The sequence below is a fragment of the Peromyscus leucopus genome, chromosome 4 (genome assembly GCF_004664715.2).
Source record: "Peromyscus leucopus breed LL Stock chromosome 4, UCI_PerLeu_2.1, whole genome shotgun sequence".
Lineage (NCBI taxonomy): Eukaryota > Metazoa > Chordata > Mammalia > Rodentia > Cricetidae > Peromyscus > Peromyscus leucopus.
In genome coordinates this window covers 139,434,245-139,461,264 of record NC_051066.1, presented here as the reverse complement: position 1 = coordinate 139,461,264, position 27,020 = coordinate 139,434,245, and the positions used below count along the sequence as shown (strand labels likewise).

Sequence of the window (27,020 nt, the reverse complement as noted above, 5' to 3'; positions counted from 1 at the left end):
TTGGATCTGGTTTCTAGTTTACAATTATTTATTTCGTGTATGCATGGGTGTGGGTGTGCATGTGGATGTATGTGTGTCCCTACATGCATGTGGAAGCCAGAGGACAATTTTTGGGAGTCAGCCCTCTCCTTCCATCATGTGAGTCCTGGGGCTCAAACTGAGGTCTCTAGGCTTGGTGTCAAGCACCTGCACCCACTTAGACAACATGCTAGTCCTGACTTTTGACTTTTAACATGTCACAAGAAAAAATAAAATGACAAGGAAGGAAAAAAAAAGGGTACTATCCTAGAATGTAAGATATTTAAGGGCTATATAAAACCTGAAATAATTGATGTGGGCCTCACTTGGCTCAAGAAGGATTTTTAAAAATGCTCTGAGGTAACAGGAAATGCAGATGTGGGCAGGGTGTGGATGACCTGAGGAGCTACCACTGATTGCTGGCGCAGTGACAACATTGTATAAAAAGTCACGAGTCCCAGTACTCAGGGGTGAAACATGCTGGTGCTTGTAATTTACCTCAAACAACCTCATCTCACGCCAGACAAAGCAAGTGTGTGATGGGCTGCTCAGTGCACATGCCAGTCTGGGAGGAGAAGAGTCAGTCAGGAGGAGGAAGTGAGATGAAGGAAACAGAGGAAGGAGGCTGTACGGGGCCAAGGACTCAGGAGGGGGGCCATCTGAATGTCCATGAGAGGAGGCTGCAGTCTGTTCATTATGGAGGAAAACCATGAGTGGATACAGCACGCCACAACACTTCCCCCACCACCACAGGGAATGACGAAAGACCCACAGAGCACCTGCTGTCTGGTCCTGCTTACATAACTCAAGAGCAGGCAAAGCCAATCTACAGTGCTACAAACCCACAGTGCTGAAAAAGTTCAATAATCTACAGTGCTGGTCAGTGGGGACTGAGCAGCAGGGGCTGAGGCAGAACTTTGTGGTGTGATGGGAATGGTCTGTCTTGATGGAGGTGGACTCAAGTACAATTCATAAAATGTGTGGTGTTAGACGTTCACGTCAGTCAGTCAATTCATCTGGAGAGGGTGGGGTAGAAGGCCTAGTTACTGAGCAGTGGCAGAGAGCAGCCTTAGCATGAAGAAGCTCTGGACACAGTCCTCAGCACCAAAACCAAACCAAACCAAACCAAACCAAACCAAACCAAACCAAACCAAACCAAACCAAACCCCAAACAAACAAAAGTGAAAACAATAAGCCACCCAGGGAGCAGGAGATAGGTAGGTGCATTTGCTCCATGCTGGTCAGAAGGTTCTAGAAACTGGAGTCCAGCTGGACACCCAAAGAAGCACAAATAAGATCAGCAACATAGCGGGCAAGACCAGCACCCAGACCAGAGAGGTGGACTGTGCTGGGTCTAAAGAAATCCTTTTGTCTTATGGGGAACAGCCTTAGGCAGCTGAGACCACGCTGTGCTGGTGCAGGGGAATGCTTTTATTGTTTTGGAAGGAAGACTTAAATACACGCAAGGGCTCCTTCCAGTTTCAAACTCTACAAATTAAGAGAGTCATGAATAAAGTTCTTGATTTATGTGCAACTGTGCACAAAAGGTCAGACTACCATTTATAGAGGTCTCCCCCATATTGGGCTTGGGGTATAACGGTGGGATTTCTATATGACTCTATAATGTCGCTAGACAGATGTACACACATGTCAGTGAGATGATCATGTAGCTGTACTGTAGTGAAGACTCACTCTTTATTTCCAAAGTTCACACTGACCTGCAAGGTAGCCCTGAGTGCCCTGGCTCTACCTCCATCCTAACAACAGTAGGATGCATACTCAGAGATGAGCTGCTCAAATCGGGAGAGCTAGGAGTCCAGCCTTCAACCCCGGCATTCTCCTCCCTATAACTCAGCTTCATGTCTTTCTGCTGCAAGCCACAAAAATATACAAAGCAGGATTTCAGCTGATTATGACAAAGCTAATACCTGGAAGAAGCCAAGGGCCTTCCAGAGGTCAAGCTGAGGCTCAAGGAGCCATGGTGATATTTGGCTTTTGATTATCAGCTGTTTCCTGCTATGAGTTTCTTGTGTGCTATTGTAGCTTTTCCATCATTGATTGGGCACCATTTCCCCTCTACTAAAGGAATATTTAGATAACCTTGTGCGCTGACAGCTATGCACAGCCAGAACCCCAGTTCAAGCTTCCCTGTAATTACAGTCATTAGCAGCATCCGGCCAGGACCATCCCCAGATGGAGGAAAGTACCTTTTCAGAGATATCTCTGTATTCTCTAAGAACAGACTTAAGCATCCAGACTACCCATTTGAGAAGGCCTGGCGGATGTGCCAATTAAGCTTAACTACCACGTTTCCCAAATCTTTCCTCTAGTTCCAGATCTCCTTTTAACTATCACCAGAGGCATCTACCTGTACACAGGTTGCCTAGTGACCGAGCATACCTTCTCCCACCCTGAAGAAAAAACAGCAGAGAGCTTGGACAGATAGGAGCCACAGGAAAAAAGAAGACAGTTTTATTTTCTCCCATTGACCTAGCAACTTATAGATTCTTAACATTTTCTACCAACCACGTTTAAGGTTATAGTTGAGCATATAAGATCCCTCTTCTTAGATATTACCCGATTTTAGCCTTTATTTAATTCATTAGTCACTTCCCTTTTGGGTTGCAAATGATAATTAACAATTACTCTCCCTCTGTGTGATTCTTATCACCCCTCTGATTGACCCTGGAAGCCTGGTAATCACTGCCTGAGGAAAATTCTTACCTTACTTTATGACCCTGTAGAATTCAAGCCTGGCGACCTTGCTTGACCAGGGGATTGCTATTGCTTGGGTTTATAACTGGACTCCTGAGAGACTTGGGGAGGACAGAGAGATGGAGAACGGAGAGGGATAAGAAAGATTTTGACCAGAGAGTACATGTGGACGAGATGGAAGATGAGGAAGAATCAGATGGGGAAGTATTAGCTGGGTAAGAACAAGATGAAAAGGACCTAGATGAGGCAGAATTAAGATGAGAAAATTAAAATAGAACTTAGAAGGAGCAGTAAATAAATATAGAGAGAAATCAGGCAAGAAAGGAGCTAGGCACGAGAACAGAACTGAAGCTGTGTATAAAGGATGTTATGCCAGAGGAATTAAAGCAAGTGGACTACAGAGCTCGGTGTGCTGAGATTCTATTTCCTAAAAATAGTCCTCACCGTTCGTAGTTTCTCTCCTGAGCCCCTGGGAAGTATTAATATTAAGGCTGGTCCCTCTAATATTATACAAGATTCTTCTCCCTATAACTCACAGCTTCATGTCTTTCCTAAGCACTTGGGTGTTAACTTCAGTGTGTTAGGATCTCTGCAGCAAATATCTACACCTATGCCCCAACTATCTGCTTTGGGCTCAGTGGTATGCAGGGATGTAGCTCAGTAGTGGAATACCTGCTCAGCCTGGCTGAAGCTGTGTGCGCTCCCCAGTACTGTGAAATGCTTTAACTCAAACAGCCCTGGGCAGAGAGCACAAGAGCAAACGGATTCCTTCTTCAGGATACATTTTCCTTCCCAAAGGGGATCTGAACATAGTATCCCCAAGCCAGGCCACAGTCCCTACAAGATTTCTCCCACGGACATGGGCGACTATGATCCGTCTTGCCTTAGAAGGCATCGGAGGTCCCTCTGGGGCTCGGGTAATGCTGGTGAGGATAATGGCTTCCTGTCATCTCAATGGCAGTGACTTTGTCTCTGTCGCTCTGCCCTTGTACCTTACCTCATCTTTGAAGAGGCGTGCTTGGTCTTCGGAGCCCGTCAAGGTCTGAACGAAGCCAAAGACCTTGGGAATCAAAGGAGATATGTTGATCAGGGGACGGGATCTAGGGGAAGGGTGAGTCTACACACATGGTCTCGGTACTACATGGACCGTGCCGGGAGTTTCTCTCTTAGCAGCCTTAGGAAATCCTCACGTCTTTGTATGGTGGTACCCGAGGGACGGTCCTCTCTTCCTTAAAGCACGCCTGTTCTGCTAGATTCCCAGCTTGACTTAGAGGACACGCCCTCTCTATCCACCACGAGAGGCCCGCTTTGGTCAGCCTTGCTGTGCAGCTACAGGGGCGGTGGAGAGGAGGGATGAACACAGGGTCGGAGGCCGTTAGGAGTGGTATGAGGCTCCATCTGAGGCGGTCCTGCCCTGAGCCCCCTGCGAGGGTGTGGTTTAGAGGGAGACTGAGGGCAGGAAGAAGAAGGGGAGGAGGCTAGGGAAGATCTCCGTACCTCTTCAATGGTCCACTTGGAGACCGTGGAGGCCGAGATGCCCGCCACTCCTGGCAAGAGCTTGCAATGCTGCTCCCAGCACACGGAGAATGAGCGGTCGGGGTGGGTTGACAAGGTGGACATGAAGAGGGACTGGTGCACCACACTGGGGGGAAGGGCTAGAAAGCAGAAGCAGAACATGTTGGGCTCACGTCTGGGACACAGGGGACGCTGGTCGTTCCAACAGACAGGACGAGGGCCCCCTCTGAAAGCCTGCAGGTCACACGGGTGACCTGGCGTGCTGCTGGTCTAACGGGTTGCTTGCTCACAGACTCCAGCATTGTCTGGAGTGACCCCCAGCACTCTGGTCCTCGTGAGGGTGCTCTCTAGGAGCTGCCGGCATCAAACAGCTCCTAAAGTTCAATCAAACAAGTTCATCCCTGACATTAGTGATGAGTTCTGTGTCCTGCGTGAAGTTCTTTTGGACTCTGACCAACTCTCTTCGACTAGGGTGTTTCTGGGCCCAGAAAACGAGTTCTTACCAGATCTCCAGCCATGGGCTGCCTATTGCTTGCTTTCTGATTTGCTCAGGAATTCCTGGTTCCATGGGTCAGATGACTGATGCCACTCTGCCTGGCTTCCTCTTTAGCAGGCCTGGCACTCATCCCTTGGACTTTACACAATTCAGCTGCTGACAACCTGGCCCCATCTTCTGCCGTGGGTCCGGGGCCCCAGGCAGCATGGCCACTCTCCTGGGGCCTACTCTGCCTCGGTCCACAGTTCAGGCTAATCGCTCTTTTTCAGCACTTTCTGATAATTCCTGATGCAGAATGCAGCACTTCCGGTGCCATCTTCCCTGCGGCAGCCCCGGCTTGCTGCTGTGGACCATCCTGCCCCATCTCTCTCCCTAAGCCTCAGCTTCGTGGCTTCTCCAGCTCCTCGTATCTCCACCCCGGGCCTCTGGGAGTCTACCACAGCCCCACCGTCACTCCGCTGCTCCAGCCTCTGCATCTCACTTCATGCCTGTGCATGGTTCCCCTAAGCCTCACCAAGAGGCCGCTCCTTTCGACTGCTGACCAGCTCCAGCTGTGACCCAGGGGCTGTGCCTCCCCTGCCTGGCCACGCTTTAGGTTCTCATGCTTGCGAACCCATTTTTGATACCCTGGGTCCTATCTTACTCCTCAGAGCAGAGCCAGACTCTTGTGCACAGTCACGACATTTTACTTAACCATCTGTCCACACAGCTAGACGGTTCTTCCAAAGAGGTGACCCTTGTGGGGTCTGGGCAGTGAGCAAAGCCAAGGGCCAGGTGGTGTCCCCTGATGGAACGGTCACATGCACATCAAGACCTACACTGAGATCTGCCACAGATGTGTGAGGAGTCTCCTCTGGAAGGGTCAGCCGGGGCCAGTGTCCCTTCTTGGGTAAAGTCTTGCTGGTACAGCAGAGAGCCCTCTATGGAGATGAGAGACCTGGGCTGTCCCTGAGGTGCCTCAGGGGCCTGGATGAGGCCCGAGCCCTTTTTCTCTTCTTTGGGACATAGCTGCAACCCCTGGAAAGACTGACTTTGGGGCTGGAGAGATGGCTTAGCAGGTAAAGGTACTTAAGGTATTGGCCGTGCAAGCCCGAGAACTTAAGTTACATTCCCAAATCCACATAAAGGTAGAAAGAGAAGATTGACACTACAAAGTTGTCCTCTGACCTCCACGTGCACACCATGGCATCTCCCCCGCCTCCAACATTCAGTTAGGAGGTGCCCTCTGGTGGATAGAATGTAGTCCTGCAAATGGAAGCTGACCAATGTACCATGGCAGGCAGAAGAGGGGCCTGCAATAAATAGCCTGTCCCTGAGATAGTCTCCTAGTTGGACCCAGATGTCAGCCAAGATGCTTGCCATTCAGGACTGAGGCTACAAGAACTGCCTTCTGTTTCCATTAGGAAGAAACAGTAATGAGAGAAGCCAGAGAGAGTCTTCCAGGCACGAGCTTCCAACTGGTGTGCACCTGTGCTGAACACTTTACCCAGGTACACTGTGCAATGAGCTCTCGTTATTATCAGCATCTGGCTGAGGACACCAGGCTCAGGGAATCTGGTGTAAGACACCAGGGACGCTCATACAAGACAGACCAGCAAGGGTGCAAGCAGACAGTGGTCTGTGAGCCAGGGAGAAAGGCCTGAGAAGATAGCAATCCAGACACCTTGCCTGCACCTCCAGAACTGTGAGAAATAAATGCCTGCTCTTCAGGCCACCCAGTCTGTGGTATTTTGTTATGGATATCCATGCAAATGAATCCAAGGGGAATGGGTATGGACATGGCATTAGGGTGTAGTGCTTTAAGCTTAATGCCATGTGTGGTGATGTATTATGTACCCTAATAAATTTGCCTAAAGATCAGAGAACAGAATAAGCCACTAGATTAAACATAGAGGCCAGGCAGTGGTAACACACATCTTTAATCCTAGCACTCAGAAGGCACAGATCCACCTGGATCTCTGTGAGTTCAAAGCCACCCTGGACTACATGAGATTGACTCAGTCTAGGAGAGAAAACAGAGTCAGGCAGTGGTGGCACACACCTTTAATACCAGTACTGGGAAGCACACACGCCTTTAATTCCAGGAAGTGGTGGCTGGGCGGAGAAAGGTATATAAGGCGTGAGGAGACAGGAACTAAAGGCTTTTCGGCAGGAGTGTCCCTTTCAGCTAGAGGCTTTTTTGGTTGAAGCCTTTTCGGCTGAGGAAGCTCATGCGGCTAGAGGCCTGTTGGCCGAGGCCTTTTCAGACTGAGGAGTTGGCGAGGTGAGACATGGCAGTGGCTTGTTCCTTTGTCTCTCTGATCTTTCAGCATTTACCAATATCTAGCTCCGAGTTTTTTATTATAAGACCTTTAGAAATTTGAACAACAGCCTTGTGGCAGAAGTCAGGTCCAAGTTGGAATTCCAGCTCAGCCGCTCACAAGGTGAATGACCCTGAGCAAATGATTTTGCCTCCGAACCTCCCATTCCTCCTTAGTTAGGCACAGTGTAGGAGGCTGGTGAGCTAGAGAGGGCAGCTGTCAAGCGCTCGTCACAGTGCCTGGCTCGGTGAACAGTAGTAGCTACCATCATCATTTCAGCCATTGACTCTCAAAAGGTGGATTTCATCCATGTTTTCAAGTGAGGAAAGTGACTTGCTCAAGGACACACAACTGACAGCCATGGGCTCCTGAGGAAGTCGAGAATCACAGAAGAACAGAGCAGGGCCATTGCTCCACCTTTGTGGAAATCTAACCCCCGACCCCCTTTTCCACAGACTCCTAGCAAGCTCATAGGACCAGAAGCCACAGCCACTCGAGGCCTCATCCTGTGCTCCTCCTATCAAAAGGCTCTCAAGCAGCAGCTTCCTTTCTGAGTGCTCTCACTCTGGTGCCCTGGTGTCTGATCCCATCAATCACAGGGCGTTCAGTGTACCCACTGGACGGAGGACCATGAGCAGGGGACCTGCACTCACCTTGGAAATCTTCTTGTGGACTCTTGTGATACTTTGGAGGGCGTCCAATCCTGGAGAGAGAGGGACCAGGGCCGCAGCAGAGGATCAGTGGCTGGCCCAAGAAGACACGAGGCCCCACACCCGTGAAGCCCAGGACCTGACTCCCTGGCCTCCGCACCGGCCATGATGGCGGGGCTTCTTCCTTGGGGACAAATTAGGCAGGTTCTTCTTCCTGGCTGCGGTCTCCGAGTCGGACAGATCTGCTTTCAGCCGGCTTTGGTTCCTCTCGGCCAGCGGGCAGCCAGAGAGGCAATGGTGAGCTGTGAACTTGCCTGTGACATGGCCGGAGCCGTCACAGCCAGGAGTGGGGCACTTCCTGGGGAGATGAAGGCTTTGGTTGGGTGGACCTGCTTGTCTCTACAGAGCCCTCCCTAACCTAGGCCCTGATTAGGTCCTGGGGAATGCTGGTGGGTCTGACTGGACAGCTGTAAAAGACTCTCCCTGAACCATACCTGCTTAACTCTGGGCCTCAGCTGGTACTTTACTTACCGCTGGTGAAAGCTGTATTTGGAGGGCCTTGTGTGGGGCGGGCTCCTGTGGCTGAGAGGGGGGCAGCCCCCAGGTGAGACAGAGCTGGATTCTCTGGGTCCTACAGGGGCGAAAGAGAAGTCAGCATGGAGTCTTGGAGATAGGGGAATGGGACAGAGAAGGGACAGTTTCCATGGGGCGGGGGGCGGGGGGGGGGCGGTCAGTGCTTGGGCCTAGTTCCTTGGAGACCAGGCCCTAAGCTAAGCTGCGCCCAGTCCTGCCATTGGGTATCAGCTATCACGGGGGAAGGAAGGTTTGGCTTTTGTATACTTTGCTGGGACCTGTGGGCATGCCTGGGTTTAGTGTAGCAGGAAGTCCTGGGGCGTAGGGGGACAGGCATCCCAGGCTCACTGTGGGCACCGGAGCCCTGGGAGGGTTGTCAGAGACTGGCGGAAAGGGAAAGAGCAGTGTCCTGAGAGTACACACGGAGAGGAGGCTCCAGGGGATGTCCTGTCTTGGAGCACCAGCCTGCGGGGTGGATGTCCGGGTGGTCGGCATCAATCCAGAAGTCATAGCTGTGACTCCAGCCATCAAAGTGGAGCTGGGAAAGAAAGGCCCTCGGGGGGTCAAGTGTTGTTCTTGGAGCCCAGCTCAGTCAGGAGGTCCTCTGGGCTCCGAGGTGCCCTCTATGCCTAGGCCAAGGTCTTGGAGAAGACTAATACAGGGGCCATCTACACAGTAACTGCTCTTAGCCACGTGTTATCATCTCCATTAAGTCCTTGTGTAGGACAAGGATAATTAGACCCATTTTACAGATGCTAAAATTAAGGCTTGTAGAGGAAAAGGGACCCTTCTAAGCCCACAACAGTGAATCACAGATAAGGAAAAAAATGAGATCTGGGGTCTTCAGCTTCCTATTTCATGCCATGCCTTTGACCTCTAAGCATTCTACAGAATTCCTATCCCACTGACCTGTCCACTCCCCCAGGCCTAGAGTCCCAGAGCCACCTTTATCCGATGGTCCTCCACATCTTCCACGCTGGCTACCCGAATCAGTGCTGGGTTCCTGCGGTCTACAGCCTCCAGCTTCATGTTGACCAAGAAGCTGTGAGGGGGTCTCTGTGGGGAGATAGGTGCTTTCAGATAAGGCCCAGTTCTGAAGAGCTGAGGTTCCAAGAAGAGAGCCGCAAGGAAGACTATGTCTTGGTCAAGGCCCTCCTCTGGCTTACTGGCAGGATCACATCTTCCTAAGCTCAGCTCTGGAGAAGGCAAGAGTCAACTTACCACTTTGAAGGCCCAAGTAGGTACAGCTGAGGTCCCAGTTTCTTCTAGATATTTCTCCCAGCAGAAGCTATCAGGGTCTGGATAGTCTGGAAAAGAGAGAGAGAGAGCAATATCTGAGCCAGCCAGGTGGCTGAGAGAACTCTCTGTCTCCAGTTGGGATCAAGAATATGGGGTGGACTGTTGGTGGGAATGTAAACTTGTACAACCACTGTGGAAACCAGTATGGTGGTTTCTCAGAAAATTAGGAATCGAACTACCTCAAGACCCAGCCATCCCACTCTTGGGCATATGCCCAAGGAATGCTGATTCATACCATAAAGATACATGCTCAGCTATGTTCATAGCAGCACTATTTGTAATAGCCAGATCCTGGAAACAACCTAGATGCCCGTCAATGGAAGAATGGATGAAAAAAATGTGGTACATATACACAATGGAGTACTACTCAGCAAAGAAAAACAATGAAAGCATGAAATTTGCAGGCAAATGGATGGAACTAGAAAAAATCATCCTGAGTGAGGTAACCCAAACTCATAAAGACAGTCATGGTATGTACTCACTCATAAGTGGATTCTAGATATAAAATAAAGAACAATCAGACCACAACCCACAGAACCATGGAGGCTATATATATAGGATGGAGGTCCCTAAGATGACTGTGGCTTATAATAAATTTCAGTTTTACTCAATCATTGAAAAAAAAATAGCCAAACGAATGGAAACACATGAACTATGAACCAAAGGCTGAGGGGCCCCCAGCTGGATCAGGCCCTCTGAATAGGTGAGACAGTTGATTGGCTTGATCTGTTTGGGAGCTACTAGGCAGTGGGACCAAGTCCTGTGCTCATTGCATGAGTTGGCTGTTTGAAACCTGGAGCTTATGCAGGGACGCTTGGCTCAGTCTGGGAGGAGGGGACTGGACCTGCCTGAACTGAGTCTACCAGGTCCATCTCAGTCCTCGGGGGAGACTTTGCCCTGGAGGAGGTGGGAATGGGGGGTGGGCTGGGGGCAAGGGGAGGGCATAGGAAGGGGGAGAACAGGGGAACCCGTGGCTGATATGTAGAACTGAATGGTATTGTAAAATAAAAGGAAAAAAAAAGAATATGGGGTGGTGGTGCCCACCTTTAATTCTAGCATTTGGGAGGCAGAGGCAGGAGGATCTCTGTGAGTTTGAGGCCAGCCTGGTCTACAAAGCCAGTTCCAAGACAGCCAGAGCTACACAGAGAGACCCTGTCTTGGAAAAGAACAGCAACAAAACAAACAAAAGAACACAGAAGGGCAGAGATTCTTGGAGAAGAAACTTCCCCCATTCGACCACAATTAGATGCTTGCATTAGATCCTGGGGCAGAGAGGTCCATCTGGTGAGAACCAAGCACATAGGACCTCAAGAGCTCAGGATTATTGGAATCCTAGCTCCCATCACATATGACCCGATTGCTCTTACTTAGTCTTATCCAAACCTCTGCTACACATATGTCCTTTGCTTGAGACCCCTGCATGCTTGAGGTTGCTATCTAACTTTCTTTTCCTAAACCTCAAAGTGTCAAGGCTCCTAACTGTTCCCTGCTCTGATCCTAGAGGGCCTGCTAATGAGATACAGGGAACATGTCTAACATGCTAAGAGACAAGGAGGGTGTGAGAGACAGGCCTGGGAAAGATGCATGCTCAGGCAGCAGCCTCACCTTGTGGAGGGGTCAGGGGCTTTCCTTGCTTCTGGCACCAGCCTACCGGGTGGATGTAGGGGCTGCTGGGATCACACCTGAAACCCAAGAGTATGTCATTGTCCCAGGAGAACTGGGGAGGGCTGAGCCTGCTGTCCTCACAGCATGGCACCAGGGACTTCCTCAGTCTTCTTGGTGAGGGAGATGAGTGACTAACACTGGGTCAGAAAACTGCCCCGTTAACTGCAAACTCTATCACATCATAATAGCTAATGAAGATCTATGGGGCGTGCGGATGCCTATCTTAACCGGGTATTTCCTGATGAAATAGGAAAAACTGAGTTATGTAACCTGGGACTCAGCTCAGATCCACCGGGCAGCTCACTACCCGCCCACCCCAAATCTGGACTAATAGCTGAAGAACTGGGTGGGGCCACATGGTGCCTGAGGTCCTAGAGGGGACGCCTCCTGCTCCTGGTGCCTCTTCCCCGCGGGTCCCGATACCAGTAGTCATAAGTGTCATCCCAGTTGTCAAAGTGCACCAGGAAGCGGCCGTCCACCACATCCGTCACACTGGCCACACAGACGAGGGACGGGTTCATGCGGTCCACAGCCTCCAGCTTCATGCCCACCTGGAAGCCCACAGGTGGAGAGCTCTAGGAGTAAGAAGAGGGCTGTCACAGGCAAGGCCAGGGTGGCTGGAGCTAGCCCAGAGCTGGCCACTAGCGAATGCAGGAGCAGGTGGGGGTATGGGCATACATGGATGGCCTGGGAGTGGGAAATGAGCATAAGGGAGAAACAGGCTGGGGATGAGGGTTGACTGGGCCCCTCAGGGACTTCTGTCCTCCAAGGGCTATGTATTTACTGAGGCCAAGTCTTCCCTACCGGACAAGCCTTGCCAGGCTTGCCTGAGGCAGCTGGGGCAGTCGTGGGGTGGTGGGGAACGAAGTGGTGCTCCACCCAGCTGAAGGGAGCACCGAGTGAGGAGGGACTAGTACTGGCTGGGTAGTTACCACAAGCAGGCAGACGCTTCAAAAGACAGCACCTCCTCATCTCTACGTGCCTGTCTAAGATAGTTATTCTCCTCTCAGAAGTGACATCCGTGACCCAGAACATAATGCCAGTTAATGGCAGGGCCAGAAGTCAAATAGTTTGACTTAAAAAAATCTGCATTTCCTGTTACTAGGAGGTGGGCCCCTATTAATCACCTGTTAACCCCAAATATAGTCTCTGGGGCCAGACAGGAATGGGAGAGTAACTGTCCTTGTGAACAGCATAATACAGAGTCCCTGGTCCTTCAATATGGTCATGGGGGTGGGGGACACTCTACTACTAAGCTGCACATCCAGCCCCCCGTGTGGAAGTATTTTCAATGGGAGCTCTGTATCTCTCAGACCCTTTGCTTGGAATTATAGGATACTTAACTCTTCAAGCTGCCACCTGCCTCTGAACAGATTGAAAACGGGAGGTGAGCTGGGGGGAATGTTAGCAGACAAAAAGGAAAGGCTGCCAGAATAGGCGTTGACCTTAGACCAATAAGCCGCAGAGTAAACCAAAGGAAGAACATGTGAGACGTAACAGGTTAGTGTCCAGGCTGCCCCAGTCAGCTAGGCCCTCTGGGGCACGGATGGTGGAGAATTCTGCAGCAGCAGAGAAGGTTATGGTTTGTGTGTTGCCCGAAGGGTCCTGTGCAGGAATAAGAGACTGAATCCTTATTTAAAGAATAGGAAGCAGGCTAGAGAGATAGCTCGGTGATTAAGAGTGCTCGCTGCTCGACTGTAAGGACTGGAGTTCAGATCCCAGCACCTATGACCTGCAAATGTTCGTAACTTCGGCTCCAGGTTCTGATGCCCTCTTCTGGGCTCTGCAGCACACAGGCACTGGCATGTGCACAAACAACACACACACACACACACACACACACACACACACACACACACACACTCATAAAATAAACTGTAAAAAGAAATAAAGCTTGAGCCAGGCAGAAGTGGTGCACACCTTTAATCCCAGCACTTGCAAGGCAGAGAGGCAGGAGGATCGCTGAGTGAGTTCAAGGCCAGCCTGGTCTACAGAGTGAGTTCCAGGATAGCCTAGGGCTATGCAGAGAAGCCCTGTCTCCAGAAAAGCAAAGAGGAGAAAGAAAAAAGCAAGCAAGCTTGTGCTTAAATCCCTCTGACTTCCTGTGATCTCTTCCATACAGGCCTTCCCCAGTGTGTGGTTATCTGCCATGAAGCCTTCTCAGAGGTTCAACAGAAAGGGTTGCCTAATCATGGGCTTCCTGCTTCTAAAGCTGCAGGGTAAAATAAGCTCTTTCCTTTCTGTACTAGTCAGGCTTAGATACTTTGTTATAGCAACAAAATGAATGAGGGCTGGTGAGATGGTTCAGGGGGTAGAGGCACCTGCCATCAAGCCGCACTATGTGAGTTTGAATCCCTGGATCCACAGGGTAGAAGTGGAAAACCCACTCCAAGCTGTCCTCTGACCTCCTCCAGGAGTGCTATGTGGCATGTGCATCACACACACAAAATAAATTAAAAAAAAAAAAAAGTAATTTAAAAGAAAATGGATGGAGGCAAGATGGAAGGAGGAAACAGGAATGTATAACCAGCATCCCCCATCTGGGCTTTGACCTTTCCCCAGACATGCCTCTGGAGCCAGAAGAGACCAGATAGAGCTGACAGCGATCGGATTGCTCCCTTGTGCCGAGTCAGATCCCCTGGGCTGGCTGCGGTGACTTTGGCCTGAGGGTGATGTTCACTTGGATACTCACGTGGCCTTGGCTTGCAAACAGATGCTTGGGGGCTGCCTGAGCTCTGGTGCTGCGCAGGTACTGGCTCCAGCTGAACTCTTCTGCCTTGCAACCTGGGCCCCTCGGGGGAATGAACAGAGCGCTGTGCAGAGGCTGGGCCAAGGCGAGGGCCCCAGGAATGAAGCAGAAACAGGCAGGTCCCTAAACCCTCAGGGCCCTTCTGCTGAAGGAAGACAGGACCTGCTGAACACTCAAAGAGTTTAGAAGCCTCAGAGTGGAGCTGTATCAGAATGGGACAGAGAACTGACCAAAGTTTAGCTTTTGTTTTTTTTTTTTTTTTTTTAAAAAAACATGTGGGATGCAGGGTACCCTGAAGGGAGTAAGGAACGGGTCTGGGGACTCACTGCCTTCCATGGATCAACCCAGGGCGGTCTTACCTTTGGGAGGCTGCAGCTTGTGTCCAGTCTTCTCAAACCAGCCAGCAGGATGAATGTCAGGGGAGTTGGCATTGACCCAGAAGTCATGGCACTCAGAATACCCATCAAAGTGCAGGCGCAGCCGGTAGCCACACACCTGGCCATGAAGACAACCAGAGGCACGTCAATGTCATCAGATGCCACCTTCTTCCCACTCCTTCCCTTCTCCTGGTCCAGCCTGCAGTCTCAGGGATCCAGTGCTAGCAGGTGCCCTGAGTGCTGAGTGTAAGGTGGGTAGACTATGGCAGCCTGCTGCCCTCCTGAGCCCCGACACGATGTGGAAAGTACTATAGATTGTCCTGTGCCCCTGAGGTCTTTCCCCAGCCACCTGCTCTCACTGTACATCCTCAGTACACCCTGCTATGGCCACACTCTATCTCATGCCCCAGGACCCATTTTGCTGCATCTGCTTGGACTTTCCTGCTCAAACACAGGACATGGCAGGTAGACCTGCCTATACTTTTCCTACCCCCTCAGGCCATATGGGGGTATTCCTTGATCTGCAAGCCCATGGCCCATCACTGCCGCGCTCACCTCACAGAGATTCCCTTCCCGGAGGACAAGGGCCCTGTTTGATTGGGGACAGCATCCCCACCTTTTGAACCATTCATATCTACCCCCAGCCCCAGCATAGACAACTTATACTATTCAGTAATACCAGGGTCCCACTGCTCCTCATCTGCTTTCCAGTTTTTGCTTTTAGCTTTCCCTATATTCCAATGAATCCTCTCGTACGTCTGGGCTTCCTGAGGCAAAGCAGTACCTCCCTCCCACGCCCACCCCCACCCCCACCGGCTCCATCACTCTACACTAAGGCATTGGAGGGTATTTTCAGCTCACCTCAGCCACGGTGAGGATGAAGTACATGGACGGGTGTTGAGGGTCAATGCCTTCCAGCTTCATGCCCAGTTTGAAGCCATTCTTGTGATGGGTGACTGCCTGGGACTGTCAACGCACAGAGTGGAGAGGACCCGGCTTCCATCCAGCCTTATCCTCGCCTAGTGGGCTTGGGGTGAAGGAGCTGCCTTTAGAGGCCCCATCTGCCTGCTGGTCTCACAGGGGTGACTTACTGGGGATCTGTCCTGAGAGGGGTTCCCAGAGGGCAAGAGAGCTGCAGGACTATTCTGAAGGGCTGGGTCAGGGCTAGAGTCAAGGGCTCTCTCATCTACCTCACGGTGAGGTCAATGCTGAACCGGGGAAAATGTACCAGAATCCACAAGTCAGCAGGTGAGGGGGTGAGTCTGAAGGGCATCTCCTTATTTCTTCACACCCAGGAAGTCCCTTACAGGATGCCCTTTTCAGCTCTGGACATGTTCATTCTGCTAGTATGTCAAGGATTGTCCAGAAGAAAACACCAGAAGGCCTGTGCTTGGGGGTGAGTTTCTGAACTGAGAAGATAAAATCTCCTTAGACTGAAATTGCCCAACTCACGTCCAGGAAGAGGCTGACTGGGGCAGTGACAGCCTTCTGCTCCTCCAAGTAGGACTCCCAGGACCAGCCTTCCTTCTTCTCACCCGACACTGCAGACACAAGACAGGCAGGCTGGCTCCTGGGTTGCCTCCAGGGCATGGACAATCTTCCTCGGTTTCCCAGATTGAGCTCTATCTTAACCTCCGAGCAAACCTTTATTTGTCCACATCTGTACCTCTTATCACACTCAGCTATGACAGTGCCGGGCCCAGGGGGCTCAGATCTGAAGCGAGGCCGCGGATTCTGTTTGTTCCTCCTCCACCCCCAAGCCACTGTCAGCAGAAGCTCTCTGGATTATACAGCAACTAAGGTCACAAAGTCTCTGCCACTCTGTCCTTGGAAACATGCAGGGTGAGGATTAGTGATGAAGCCTAAGCCAGAGGACTTAAATCATACCGCTACCTAAGCTCACAAAGGGAAGAGGAAGTAGAGAGGTCAGAGGGAGAGCAGGTCGGAAAAAGTGAAGGCGAGAACACACAGAAATAAGAAACCTTTTTAAAGATTGTTTTCTTAAGTACTTACAGGCGTAGACATACATGTGGGTGTGAGCCTAGTGTGCTCCAGTACATGGACCAATTCCACAGTCTTCCCAGACATGTACATGCTTAGGGTGAGCATATATGTGTGTGATGGGTACCTGCCTGGGGCAGGAGGGATGGGAAGTTTTCCTGCTGGTAGATTCCTGGCCTCCATGCACAGGACACCTTAAAGGCTATGACAACCAGTCACCCAGAAGGTAGGCTGACCAGCTCAGCTGAGCTGCTTTCCACTGAAGGCCACAGACAATCAGAGACTCAACACCGTATAAGAACTGGCTTATATTTTGGGTGGAAACAGCTCCAATTTCTGGAAATGGACTCAGTTTTGTGATGCTATTTACCATAGAGCACTTGTGAGGATTCTGTAACACGTGGTCCAGAAACACTTTACTAAATACCAAGACTAGAGTCAGGTTGCTGATTCTTTCTGCTCTTACTCAAGACTGACTGAGCCAGCTCCTCCTTGCTCTGGCTCACTCAGCGTCGGGTCATTCAAGCTTGTGGTGGTGTGTTGCTCAGGAAGATGGTTTGTTGCTCAGGAAGATGGTTTGTTCCTCAGCGGAACTCAAGTTTGTTCTACAGCTGCCTAAATTCCCCAGTCACTGTACCAAACCTTGAGCTCCCGATGACCTGACCCAACTGGGCTAAGACAAATATTGATCAGTTCACCAACTGATCAGTCAAGCTACCAGACTCTCTCAGAGATTGATGTCAATGCCAAATATCTAGTGAACATTTCTTCAGGCCATCCTTTGTCCTGAGTAAGACCGACTACACTACTCCAGAATGCCCCTAGCTCTTTTTTGTGTTTTGTTTTGTTTTTCAAGACACGGTTTCTCTGTGTAGTTTTGGTGCCTGTCCTGGAGCTCGCTCTGTAGACCAGGCTGGCCTTGAACTCACAGAGATCTGCCTGACTCTACCTCCCGAGTGCTGAGATTAAGGCGTGCACCGCCCCTGCCCGGCTTCTCCCCTAGCCCTTTACCCAACTTTATACAGCTTTATATATACTCACTGAGCTGGGGCACAAAGAAACAAAATCAGAGCTTAGGATGCCGGGCTGTTCATGTTGCTGCTTTTTTTTTTTTTGGCCGCTGGGATACCACACCACCCTATCTGACTCTTTATTTTATCCAGATGACCACTGCTACGACCAAGCAATATCCAGGTATTTCTCCCTAGATAACACCCTGTTTGCCTTACTTTCCCCAAGCTGTGCCACAAGCTCAGTCAGCGGCTGAGAACTTGCCAGCATTCTCATCTCAGGCACCTTAAGGCTCCGAGTTCACTCCCCTTTCCCCCTCCTCTAACACAGCCAAGCTAGAAGACACACCCCACGCCGTAGCAGACATTTCTCACAGGCACTTTGGTGATCTGTTTGCTCTTACACCACCAGTCCTTCCTCACATCACTTCCTTCCCTGCGCCAGTACTTAACTTTTAATTTTTAAAAAATGTATATGGTGTCTTACCTGCATGTCTGTCTATACATCACGTATATGCAGTGCCCATGGAGGCCAGAAGAGGGTGCCAGATCCCTCTGGAACTGGAGTTACAAATGGTTGTGAGCCACCATGTGGATGCCAAGGAATTGAACCCAGGTCCTCTGAAAAGCAGCCAGTGCTCTTAACCACTGAGTCATCTCTATAGCCCCCACCAATGCTATCGTGATGCTCTCACTGGACATAACATGTAACAGGTCTTCAGCCTTCTGTCTCCTATCACACACCACCTTGTTTTACCTTAACTATTCCTTTTACCATTTAGTGGAGCCATCTGTATGCCGTGTCTGCTGCCAGAAATTGGGAGTTCAGAGATGCCTCAAGGATTTCACATACATCATCTCTTTTAGAGCTCTCAATGCCTTGAGGTGACAGGAAGGACTGGTAGGTACCTCTTATACAGACGAGAAAAAGAGATCTTGTATTGTGTATCTTCCACTGAAAAGAGGTCTGGCTCCCATACTTCTCTGTAATATCTTGGATTCCTCCCATGGACAAGCCCCTTGCTTCCTCCAGTTTCCTGCATCCTTTCCCCTGGTAAACCTTTATTCTCATCTCCAAGCTCAAGTAAGTCCTAAAGCTCCCCTGTGTGGTTGCACACTCTATACACTATACACTGACACCCAGGCAAGGGGCTGCAGGGGGCTGATGTCCAGGCTGGCTCCCTTGCCAAGTCATGTGGCTGTCTGCTGCTGGATGTCTGTACACTGTGTGAAGATGCGCCGTTGTGACTGGTTTAATAAAAAGCTGAACAGCCAATAGCTAGGCAGGAGAAGTTAGGTGGGACTTTCAGGCAGAGAGAGAAACTGAGGGGATGAATTGAGGCACATGAGAGATGTCATCGAGACATGGAGTTGAACATACAGAATGGAGGAGAGGTAAAATACCATGTGGCAAAATGCAGATGATTAATAGAAACTGGTTAATTTAAGTTATAAGAGCTGGTTGGAAACAAGCCTAAGCTAAGGACAAGCATTCGTAATTAATAAGTCGTCTCTGTGTCATTATTTGGGGGCTGGCAGTCCCAAAAGAAAGTCTGACAAGAACACCTTGCTGGTGCCCCAGGTCCTATAGCTGCCTCCCACCAAGAGAGACCAGCCGACCTTCAGAGAACAAAGAAAAGAAAAACTCAAGGAATATCTGTTAACACGAAAAACAATGTTTTCATACAAACAAGAAAATCAGATATCCAGAGATCAGAAAGTGAAGACGTCTGAAGATCAGGTCCAAGAAGGGAAGAGAGTTCTGATACTCAAAACAGAAATGGCCGATAAAGAAAATATTGGAAACACAAGAAACTGCATTCCATTAAAAGCTGGTGATGTAACCAGTTCAGAAAGATACAACCTGAAGGATAACATTCAAGCTGTGCAGTTATTATCAACTTGAGGTGATTTCCAAGGACAGATGATGATGTCAGACCAGGCAAGTCACCTTAAAGACAATAAAAAGATTCAAGCAACAGCAGAAAAGCCCAGACAGGATGCTAACATGCCCCAAAAAAGAGTGCTTGGCTATTATCATGGCCAGGTTGTTCAGTCCAAGATTAATGCATTTAGAAAGCTTCCAAATGTCAAAGGTGAGAATCCGGCAACAAGCAAGAAACTTCCTGCTGCTGTGTCCAAAACCACAAAGGCTCAGTCTGTGCCTGCAAACGCCATCAAACGTGACTGCTACCACCAAGTGTGTCAACGCTAAATCTGTGAGCACTACATCCAAGAAGACGCTTGTGCGACCACCCATTAGAAGCCTCCACAGTGATACCCAGGGCGCTGTGAAACAGGGTCTCGGCAGGACCCTTGCCAATGTGACTGTCAGAAAGGGGCCTTTTAAAAATGAATCACTACGATCAGAAGCGGTTGTATCTGTTGTTGATACCCGTCCTCAGGACAGAAAAAGAAATAAGGCACCGTCAAGAAGCGTGACATCTGAAGGTGTAGCCAGGACTAATTTGTCAAATACCAGACTGATAGAAAAGTCAACAAATACCGACCAGCGCAGATACACACACAGTAGCAGGAGCGACTGTTCATAGATCAGTTCTGCCCAAGGAAACCACAGAAGAGAGAAAAGCTCGAATGACTGAGTGGAGAACTGGCAAAGGGAAGGGGCTGAAAAGGCCTCCTAATTTAATAGCTAATCAGTCTGAGCCCAAAGGGCCAAGTGAAAACCCAGTCGAGTCCTTTTGGACTACCATGGCAGAAGAAGATGAACAGAGACTATTTACCGAAAAAGTAAACAAGACCATTTCTGAATGCCTGAACCTGATTAATAAGGGATGCCCAAAAGAAGAAATTTTAGGCACATTGAATGACCTGATTCATAATACTCCAGATGCCAAAAAACTTGTTAAATATTGGATATGTCTTGTATGTATTGAACCAATCACAAGTCCTACTGAAAATATTATCTCAATCTATGAGAAGGCCATTCTGGCAGGGGCTCAGCCTATTGAAGAGATGTGACAAACAGTCATAGATATTCTAACAATGAAGAGTCAAGAAAAAGTTAATTTGGGAAAAAACAGTGAGGAGGCTCATGCAACCAAGGGACATACCCAGGAAGTCAAAATTGAAGAAACAAGTGTCAATCTAGAATCCAGGAGAGGAGATTGAGTGTCATAGAAACGTTGAAGGTTGTGAAGACAACCAAGACAGCAAAACAAAAGATCAAACCGACGATTTTATAACCCCTGATTTAAAAAACGGAAGCAGGTTGCCTAATTTAATATAATGTATCTTCTACACCATACTTACAAAGTATGAAAAAGAAGATACAACATGGTAAAAATTCCATATTTAAAGAGCTAAAGTTTCTCACACCAGTGAGGCGTTCCCGACGCATTCAAGACAAGGCTTTCCAGCTGCCGGACATGTTAAAAGACCATGACCTTTCTGTGTCTTCCCTGGGACGGCTGTCTGAGTTGGGAGAGGATGCTTTTGTTTGCCGTCCTAATGCAGCACTGTGCCCCATGTTCTCTGAGACCGACCTAGTGGGAGAGAAATAGTGCTCCTGAGCAAGGGGCTGATGTCTTACTCCTGTGGTGGTTTGTTACGTACAGCTCTAATAGGTCTGGGGCTGCCCATGTGCCGAAGTACAGTACGGTGAACTTCATCAGCTGGTTTATTGTTTTTAAGATCTAATGTTAGCTTCCTCACTTTACTAATTCCTTACACTAATGCTGCATAGTCAGAAAGTGTAGTCTATATAAATTTATATTTTTACAGTGACTTTGTTTATAATAAACATCTGTATAGTGTTCCAGTGGGCGGGGGGAGAGAAAGTCTGACAAGAAAATACAACTACTTTGGCACCCAACATGGGGTCATGTATATCCACATAGGGACCGAGAAAGCTGAAAAAAAAAAAAGTTCCGAACATGGAGCCAGACATGACTTCTTAGTAACTGCATCGCCTAAGCAGGCCCAATGCTAGCAGTATACAGAGATGCGGCTCTTTTGAGAGGCCCTGCTGTACAGCCGAACACTTGAACAGCCTGCACACAATCAGCACTAGGTACAAACTGCAGCACAGACACAACAACCTCCCAGAACTGAGACAGTTAGGAGAGGTGTGGCTGGGACAGTCAGGTGTGACTCCCACCACTGCCTGTGGACCTGAAGAGGACAGAGTCAGCCGCCAGCACCATGTGCTTAGCCAGCCACACAGTGGAGTGCCTGGCCATTTAAAGTTTGTCTCCCATAGTCAGAGAAGGCTGCAGACTTTGCAGAGAAGACTGCAAAAAGTGAGGTCCACGCTGAGAAAACCTCTGAATAGGTACAGTATGCTTGAAAATGTGCTTAGATGCTGAAGAAAGAAAAGAAAATGGGTAAAGTCATAGAAAAAAAATAGTTTAAAAATTAAAGTCTTTAAAGAGAGAGTAAAGTAATATAAAATAAATAAGCCACGAAAGGATGGGAAATATAACCCAGGATGTCTGGATCCTGTATAGCACTTTAGCAACTTTAAATTTTTTAAATGCTAATGAACAAAACAATGGCAGCTGCTGACAGATATTGGATTGTGGGAAAAACTACTGAATTAAACCAGTCTATATATTTTAAAAATGTCTTAACTTTAGAATGGAACTCAAAAAATGTGCTGTGTTGGGGGAGAGGTGTGCTTTTGTTTCCACAGGAAACAAAAAGCTATGGATTCCTTCGAAATTAATAAAGATGAGATTTAATTGGGGGAAACCTCCTGAAAATCTTGGCTGTAGACATGAAGGAAGAAACCAAGAAAAACTATAAGACAGGTGACGTATAAATTGATCCCTGGACATGGGAACAGCTCTGAGACTGGATGAGACATGATAAATCTTGTTAGCTACAGAGTTCTCATGACTTATTATTACATGCCATATTTTCATATGGCATGGATGGAGATTTATACTACAGTTTGATTATACAGACCAAATGGACTTATAAAGTTGACAGACATCTTTTACCTGCTCAAACATGGATCAGAGAATCATCTTCAGCTGATTGTGTGTTATGTGTGCACACCACACATTCTATACTTGTGTTAATGCGGATATGTATGTTACCTTTAAAAGTCTGTGTGTTTTCAGGGGAAAAAAAAGAACCAGACATCAATGGAGACAAGTAGCCCAGGTGATCCAGCCTCTCAGAATGCCTCTGTTGCAGCTTCCTCAACAATCTGTATCCAGAACAACTTCAAAGCAGCTAGCTGAGATGGTCCTGCCTCACAGACTACTCTAGCCAGGACTTCAGTTAAGCCCTGCACTTTCCCAATACAGAGAGACTGGACAACAAATGATACAGTTAGCTATCCCAGGACTTGACCATTATCCCAATTTTCTCAGAGTCCCCTAAAGATGCCATCACCCCCAGACAACAGGAAGTAATTTTAAGAACATGATGCCTACATTCCTGAGAGATGGGGGTGGGGAGTGGTTTGGGATACTTGTCATTGTTTAGGGGTATTGGTTGTAAATTGTTACTGGTTATGGTAAGGGAGGAAAAAAGCAAGGGAGGTTAGATTCAAGGATCTGTTTCTCAAAAGAAGAAGAGGTGATACAGAAATGACAGGATAAAAGGATAGATTATTAAATCTACTTTTAAACTAAAAAGTAACTATCAATCTCAAATATTTTACATTACAGTATGGATTTTTGTATATTTATACAAATTTAAGATTATTTTTGTTATAACATGCTGTATATATGTTTCTACTCTTGTTTAAGGCATTTTTGTATATTGATAAAAATTTAAGGTTATTTTTGTTATAACATATTGTAAGGTAATGTACCTATGCGGCTCACTTAAAAATGTAATATAAAGTTTTAGTTTTTGAAAGCTATTATTATAAATTATTTAGGATAATTTAAAAATGTAGGCTAGTAGTTATCTATAACAATCAAACTTGTAGTCATGGTAGGTATGTTTTCAAGGTCAAATAGAGACATTTTTAGATAGAGAGATGCTCTTCAACACTTCAGAGACCTACCAAATGTAGCATTTAAGAAGTTTTAATAACACAAGGCTTTTCATGACAGTGAGGTATATCTGTTCCTGGCAGCATCAATTTACTTCAGAGAAGATGATGGGCATTGAAGAACCTCCATATGGAGTTTGCTTTCAATGTGGCAAAGCCAAGAATTGGGCAAGAAACTGCCCTTGCCTCAATTGCTGACAGTATGCTGTCCACACTGGACAAGCAGGACACAAAAGAAGGTGACTGCCAAACTTTGCCAAGACAGGGTAAGACAGTTCTTCAAAAATTTCCTGAGCCGGGCGTGGTGGCGCACGCCTTTAATCCCAGCACTTGGGAGGCAGAGGCAGGCGGATCTTTGTGAGTTCGAGGCCAGCCTGGGCTACCAAGTGAGCTCCAGGAAAGGCGCAAAGCTACACAGAGAAACCCTGTCTCAAAAAAACCAAAAAAAATAAATAAATAAATAAAAAAAAAAATTCCTGTTTCACAAAAAAGTTTGTCAGATATTCTAGGCCTATAGGCCCAAGATAGATGCCCCAACGTTGCAGAGGAATCTAGGCAGCCAGCTGTATCTGTCATTTCTATAGTTTTGGAAGTTGTTTTCTCTGTACTTCCTGTTTAGTCAGGTAATATTATATCCTTCTCATGTGTTTGATAGGGTTGAAGACTAGATAGTTATACTGTTTTCCTTGTTACCAAATTCAAAAAAGAAACTTACAAAAGAGATATAAAGTTTATAAGGTTGAGAGACATAAAAGCTTAAGTCATCCATCTAAGAAAATGTTTTTAGGTCTAAAAAGATACTTTTAGATTGGTAATACAAGTTATAATAGAAAGTTATATATAAAACTTTGGACTTATCAAGAGAGATAGATAACAGAGCAATTTCTCTGAATTGCCAAATACGAATGGACTGAGTATTGTAAATGTAATTCTTACCTGATAATTGTTCTTATTGTATATAGTTTTACTATGTCAGAGTTAAAACTGACAATTTTTTTTATTTAGACAAAAGGGGGAAATGTTGTGGGATATTTGTACAGTGTGTGAAGATGTGTTGTTGTGATTGGTTTAATAAAAAGCTGAATGGCCAATAACTAAGCAGAAGAAGTTAGGCTGGACTTGTGGGCAGAGAGAGAAACTGAAGGGATGAATCTAGGCACATGAGAGATGCCAGTGAGACACAGAGAGAGTCGGACATACAGAATAGAGGAGAGGTAGAAATCCATGTGGCAAAATGTAGATTAATAGAAACTGGTTAATTTAAGTTATGAGAGCTAGCTGGAAACAAGTCTAAGTTAAGGCCAAACTTCCATAATTAATAAGACTTTGTGGGGCTGGCGGTCCCAAAAGAAAGTCCGACAAGAAAGTCCAACTACAACTGTCTACAGTGAAGAAGGAGCCTTCTTCTGACTGGTTTGCAAATAAGAGGCATCTTTACATGATTTGTGTGAAGGCGTCACAGAGGTCAGCTGTAAAACAGATTCCCTCTGGCTTCCAGAAGTGCTCCTTTGCTTGTTCCTGTTTCCTCAGATGCCCTTGGCAAGCTCAGCCTGGTCAAAACCAACCTGGAAACCATGACACCAAAGCTTGTGGCCCTTTTGGTGCTGTGTATCCCAGACAGTGGCACCTCCATCCAGTCATCTAGCCAGGGACCTGGCACTGACCTGGGTGCTTCTCTACTCCCCAGAATCCTCCAGTCCTGCTGATTCCAACTCCTGTGTCTGCTGAGTCTCTCTCCACCTCTCCTCATTTAGTCCTTGCTCTGAACCAGTCCAAGATCCCCCTTCTTGATCTTTCTGTTCCAAAGTTATTACACTTCCAAAACATCTCTGAAGTAAAGAGTTTTTTTTTTAAAGTCCTACAGTATCTTCTCATTTCCAACCAAAGAACAATACCACACACAAACATAGCAAAGCCCTCTGTGAGCTAGCCACTCCTTCCTGCTCACGCTTCGCCATGAGCCTCTCCACCTCTGTATCTGTGGCTTTGCACAGGCTCAGCCCTCTAGCTCGGGTATCCTGCTCCACAATTTTCTTCTATCCTCCTATCTTTTCCTCACCCTCTAAGACCCAGACCCAGCTACATCATCTAGCTAGGGCTTCACAAGGAGCAGATGTTCAACAAGTGTTCATTATATGACTAGAGAAAAGACGGATATACCGAGTCATGAAATGGCTGACTGCATGTGGCAGTTGTCCTGTGAAACAGCTTTGTGTTTACATATTTCACACATGATACCTGTCATACTGTTATATGATATATAACATACCGTTATGTGACATATAATACATCATACTGTTATATGATAGCTACTTGTCTACATATCCATCTCTGCAACTGTGAGCTCCTTAGGTGAGTCCTAGTGTTTAGCTCACTCTGAATGCTCAGCTCCATACACAGTGGACAATATCTAGAGATACAGGGAGAAAATGTAGCAAACAGGATGCCAACATTCATGAGCCATCTAAGGCTACGTAGTGAGATCCTGTCTAAAAGACAGGTGGAGTGGGGAGAGATGCCTAGGCCATTGAGGGCACTGCCCTCACGACCATGCTGCCATTGGGGAATTATTCTGAAAAGCTAACAAAAGGCAGGGACCATCTTCTCCCTCAAAGTTAAGGGTTTGTAGAATTTTGCGTGGATATTTGGATTAGGAACTTCAGTCAAAAAAGTGTTTCCATAGCCGAGCGTGGTGGCAGATGCCTGTAACATCAGCTCTATAGAGGCAGAGGCAATGTCAGCCTGAGATGCACGGTGAGTCCCAGGCCAGCCTGGGCTTATCGAATGAGAAGATGTCTCAAACAAACAAACAAACAAACAAGAATCAGAACACATTTCTAAGCTGGGTGAGGTGGCTCATGCCTGTAACTCAGGATCTGCAAAGCAGAGGCAAGAAGACTGTAAATTGGAGTCTAGATGGAGCCAAAGATTAAGACCTTGTCTCAAAAACCAAAAATACCTCACTAAACCAGATGGGATGGTACATGCCTTAAAATCTCAGCACTTGGCTGAGGCAGGAGAATCATTCCTTTGAGGCCAACCCAGGTTGTATAGTGAGACTCTGAATAAAAAAAAAAACAAAAGGCCCAGGAGAGGTGGCACACATCTTTAATCCCAGTACCAGGGAAACAGAGGCAGATGGATCTCTTAATTTGAGGCCAGTCTGGTCTATGTAGCAAGTTCCAGGCCAGCCAGAGCTACACAGTGAGACCATGTTTCAAAACAAAACAGAAAATCATCCTAAAAAGTCAAAAGGAGGGGTTGGGGATTTAGCTCAGTGGTAGAGCACTTGCCTAGCAAGCGCAAGGCCCTGGGTTCAGTCCTCAGCTCTGCTTAAAAAAAAAAAAAAAAAAAAAAAAAGCCAAAAGGAATTCTGAAAGAAAGGGGTTGGGGAGGAAGAGGAAGAGAGGAAGAGAAAGCAAGTGAGAAGCAAGGGAGTCCCTGTAGTTGATTCTGACTGGTGTCTATACTGAACTACACTCATATTCTCAGGCCCCTCCCAATTCCGTATGTCACTATAGCATTTTAACATAGAGTCAGCTGCTTACATCCAATTTAAAAATAAGCAAGGGTCTGAGTTTCTCCAAAGAAAATACATAAATGGCCAATAAATTCATAAAAAGATGTCCAACATATCACTTACTAGTCATTAGGAAAACACAAGTCCAAACAACAGGG

General features: G+C 47.6%; 1 protein-coding gene and 1 pseudogene across 7 annotated transcripts in view; one reads left to right on the top strand and one right to left on the bottom strand.

Annotated features, from left to right (window-relative positions):
- L3mbtl1 (L3MBTL histone methyl-lysine binding protein 1) overlaps positions 1–27,020 on the bottom strand; it is a 38,595-nt gene that overhangs the window by 3,525 nt on the left and 8,050 nt on the right. For 6 of the 7 annotated variants that reach the window (XM_028868401.2, XM_037205421.1, XM_037205420.1 and 3 more), the window contains 14 exons: positions 15,810–15,898; positions 15,219–15,323; positions 14,340–14,475; positions 13,924–14,015; positions 11,655–11,806; positions 11,172–11,248; positions 9,489–9,574; positions 9,213–9,323; positions 8,691–8,805; positions 8,226–8,325; positions 7,855–8,052; positions 7,698–7,747; positions 4,231–4,388; positions 3,731–3,793 (listed from right to left, as the gene is read on the bottom strand). In XM_028868401.2, the coding sequence (XP_028724234.1) occupies positions 3,731–3,793; positions 4,231–4,388; positions 7,698–7,747; positions 7,855–8,052; positions 8,226–8,325; positions 8,691–8,805; positions 9,213–9,323; positions 9,489–9,574; positions 11,172–11,248; positions 11,655–11,806; positions 13,924–14,015; positions 14,340–14,475; positions 15,219–15,323; positions 15,810–15,898 (1,532 nt within the window). Of the gene's footprint in view, positions 1–3,182; positions 3,794–4,230; positions 4,389–7,697; positions 7,748–7,854; positions 8,053–8,225; positions 8,326–8,690; positions 8,806–9,212; positions 9,324–9,488; positions 9,575–11,171; positions 11,249–11,654; positions 11,807–13,923; positions 14,016–14,339; positions 14,476–15,218; positions 15,324–15,809; positions 15,899–27,020 lie in introns of those variants that run through there. The other variant, XM_037205422.1, reaches the window with a different exon arrangement.
- On the top strand, positions 18,753–20,608 carry LOC114692587 (annotated as a pseudogene).